At 36.0% G+C, this 3,761-nt stretch overlaps 1 protein-coding gene across 1 annotated transcript; it reads left to right on the forward strand.

Moving 5' to 3' along the window:
• The first annotated feature begins 703 nt into the window (after positions 1-703).
• LOC148304698 (lipase 3-like) lies at positions 704-2,529 on the forward strand. Its single transcript, XM_088267797.1, has 4 exons — positions 704-838; positions 920-1,290; positions 1,397-1,555; positions 2,025-2,529. The coding sequence occupies exons 1-4, from the start codon at positions 715-717 to the stop codon at positions 2,403-2,405; spliced, it is 1,035 nt and encodes a 344-aa protein (XP_088123923.1). The 5' UTR covers positions 704-714; the 3' UTR covers positions 2,406-2,529.
• The last annotated feature ends 1,232 nt before the right edge of the window (positions 2,530-3,761 follow it).

The raw sequence follows: 3,761 nt of genomic DNA on the forward strand, positions 1-3,761 counted from the left end.
TACCGGGTATAAAAGGCTTCCTAGCCGAGAATATTCTCAGTCGCGTAATTTAAATATGGTGTTAAAGTTTTTCGTAATTCTTGCTGTGGCAGCGACCGCAGTATTGGGAGGAAACTCTCCTAACGGAGAAGAATATTTGGCATCCCTATCAAATACTGAACGCATTGATCTTGGCATTCAAGAAGATGCCAAGTTAGACGTGGTAAGTCTATTCGACGCCTTTCATTATTACGTTTTTCTAATTCCTGCCAACTCTTTTGTCATTGTCACCATATGGATCCAGTGAGAATCCAAACCGTTGCGTTGAGAAAACGTTTGTTTTCTTTTTATTTTTTGACATCTCATCAAAAATGAAGAAGAATATGGAAGATTTTATTTGATATTCTTAACTTTCCTCTAGTTCATTGGATCCAAGAATGCAGCACTGAAAATACTTCGTATTCCTCAGCAACGTTCTTTGTTTCATACATGTTGTTTTTAATAACAATCTATTTAAATTACATTTAACAAGAATATACTTAAAAATATTAATATAGGGTGTCAATTCATATGAAAAGTTCATTTTCTTCATGTTTATTTGGTGCTTTTTTTTTTAACTAAGATTCATATTTAAAATTAATATCGCATTTATTTTCGCAGCCAGGTCTTCTAGTAAAATATGGCTATCCGTCCGAAGTTCATTCAGTGACCACCAGCGATGGCTACATCCTCACCATGCACAGAATCCCCTACGGGAAGGGACAGGACCCACAGAAGGACAGACCCGTGGTCTTCCTCATGCATGGACTTCTCAGCTCTTCGGCAGACTGGATAAACATGGGACCTCACAGTGGCTTCGGTAATTATCATGACTATTTTATTTTAGAAAAAAAACCATGCATGCACAATACAATAATAAATATTCATATTTTTCTTCCAGGATACCTGTTGGCTGACGAAGGGTTCGATGTCTGGATGGGAAATGCTCGTGGAAACTTTTACTCCCGCAAACACACCACTCTTAATCCAGACGCAATCTTAAATTCTAAATTCTGGAAGTTTAGCTGGAATGAAATCGGTTATTACGATCTCCCTGCCATGATTGACTACGTGTTAGGCAAAACAGGAAAAACTCAGCTGCACTATGCTGGCCACTCTCAAGGAACGACCTCATTCTTCGTGATGGGATCTACAAGACCAGATTACAATAAGAAAATTAGGTCGATGCACGCTCTTGCTCCAGTGGCTTACATGTCAAATATGAAGAGTCCTCTAGTTAGATTAATAGCACCCATAGCGAACACAATAGAGGTGGGTTTGTAGTTAAACATAACCGTGTATTTCCATTTGACTGAACTTATTCAATTACTTTGAAACCTTAAAATATCTCCATTTAAAACTTCTTCCAAAATTTTAGCTATTGACATCTCTGATTGGTGTTAATGAGTTCCTGCCAAGTACTGAGCTGATGACAATTGCGGGACATCTTCTCTGTGACGATGACGTACTATTCCAACCGGTGTGCACCAATATTCTTTTCCTTCTTTGTGGATTTAATCCCGATCAAATGAATGCTGTAAGTCAACATTTTTTAGAATACCATATGTGCTTGTAATATGTACTTATATGTTACTTTTTTTGATCCCATGGAACGATTTTTTCGATCTAATTATATGTGTAAGTAATACAAGTGGAACCTTATGTTTGTCATCTCAAACCATTATTTCAAATCTCAACAAAGATAAAGAGAATATGGAAGTCTGAGTATTACAGGGTTTATGACCTGTAATAGGTTGGTTAAGTGCTCACTTTACACACGTGCAACATTCACTATTCTACCCATGATTGACAACCACACTACTCATATTGTGGAACTCCTAGATATAATATGATTAATCTCGTGACATATGAGTTCACAACAGTTTGGAACAATTGGATTGAGATAGCTTTTATTTAGTCCACTTACTAATACTTTAGTCCCTAGACCATTTTATTTGTATGTATGTACAATGATGTATATGTATGTACAAAGATATATGTTTTAGACAATGTTACCTGTTGTCATGGGCCACACTCCGGCGGGAGCTTCAAGCAAGCAGCTAGTCCACTATGGTCAAGAATACATGTCAGCCAAGTTCCGTAAATATGACTTTGGCTTGATCGGAAACATGGGCGAATATGGATCAACAAGTCCTCCAAACTACCCTCTTAAGTCTGTCACGGCTCCCGTGTTTCTCCACTACTCTGATAATGATTGGATGGCGGAGCCTGTTGACGTGGACCAGTTGTACAGAGAACTAGGAAACCCTCAGGGAAAGTTCAGGGTACAAGATCCCAAATTCAACCATCTCGACTTTTTGTGGGCAATCGACGTCAGGAAGCTATTATATAATCGTATTGTCAATTTGATGAAAGCGTACGATTGATTATTTTTTGGTACTCGTACCATACGGAGAAATTCATATTGCTTAAGCAAACGAGTAATTTCTTCGAAAATATGTTTATTATTGTCTGATATATTATATTAATATGATGTTTTTTTAAATATACATTTTTATACCGTACGGATTTTTCTTTATTTTTACTTGATAATTTCAGACTTTGGGAAATCATATCAAATCTCGAAAACGTATTGATCAAATCTTAAATTATAATTAAATTCCTAGTCTATAATGACGTTCCCAAATCAGTGACAGATATTTGGTTTTTACCGTATTTGTCTCTTGTAAAAATAGGGTTTTATAATACGTGTGGTTTTTGTCCTCCAAAGTCTTCAATTGTTCCGTAACTTTGATGCAATTTTAATTATTTTAAGTACATATTCTTCTACGTCTTTATCCTCATTGCTGAGGTTCGAGACTCTCTCCTTGTCCTTAAAATATTTTGTGTAATCGTCCTCCACCTCTCCCGAAACACTGCCATCCGCATCTCTCCAACCACTGATGAACTTGTGGCTGTATTGATTTAGTCGGTCCATCCAGTGGGGAACTTCCTCTTCTTCTACTGCCTTCGACCTTTCTCATGACCATTAATTAACTTTTCAAGGCTGTTATTATTTCTTCTGACGATGTGTCCAAAAAAACTGGTTGACTCGATTCAAACAGACGGAGGATTGTTTATCATTTACCTTTAGTCTTTCATCTACATTATTTTTAGTGTATAGATTTTTCAGAAAAGTTTGGTCACTGTTAAAGTGACATCTAGGATCTTTTTACAAGTTTTATTTTAATAAATTAAACCAGCGGCGAGTTGACCGAGTTAGAATAAATACCTGATCACTTTATCTTAAATAATCAAGGCAATACAGCGTCGATTAGATGCAGTAGGTACCCTAACCGCCACCTAAGCGCTGATAGAGATAAAAGAAAAAATGAAAAGAGCACATCAGAATGTACCTGAGTAAATCCAAAATTACCAGTCATCAATATTCTTGAAGTCTCGCAAAATATTTGCCGAGGTCATGAATTGATATACCTACATACATATATTATTTGAATAAAGTTAATTGCAATCGATCATTCACATTTCACATGATAACTTCTAAGTGCATTTGTGCATTTTTGGTGCCACGATAAGAATCTGAATGGAAATATGAATTAAAATTTTAAAGGACAACCATAGTAATAATAGGTGCAGGTACTTCTTATCTCTGTGGAAACATGCGATTAGGTACATACGAGTATACCCACTTTTCCAAAAATAAAATCCGGTATTCAATATCATCATGATTAATGGAATATGTACAATTTGTTAGATGTGTAGATATTTAAAATTAATGAGTT

The sequence above is a fragment of the Brachycentrus maculatus genome, unplaced genomic scaffold (assembly GCF_059751285.1).
Source record: "Brachycentrus maculatus isolate JH-2025_06_01 unplaced genomic scaffold, ASM5975128v1 h1tg000306l, whole genome shotgun sequence".
Taxonomy (NCBI): Eukaryota; Metazoa; Arthropoda; class Insecta; order Trichoptera; family Brachycentridae; genus Brachycentrus; species Brachycentrus maculatus.

Bases quoted from the DNA above. Each gene is read 5' to 3' on its own strand.
- LOC148304698 (XM_088267797.1), top strand. From the start codon at position 715: ATGCACAGAATCCCCTACGGGAAGGGACAGGACCCACAGAAGGACAGA. The intron at 1,291-1,396 runs GTGGGTTTGTAG...CCAAAATTTTAG, and splicing joins CCATAGCGAACACAATAGAG to CTATTGACATCTCTGATTGG. The intron at 1,556-2,024 runs GTAAGTCAACAT...TATATGTTTTAG, and splicing joins ATCCCGATCAAATGAATGCT to ACAATGTTACCTGTTGTCAT.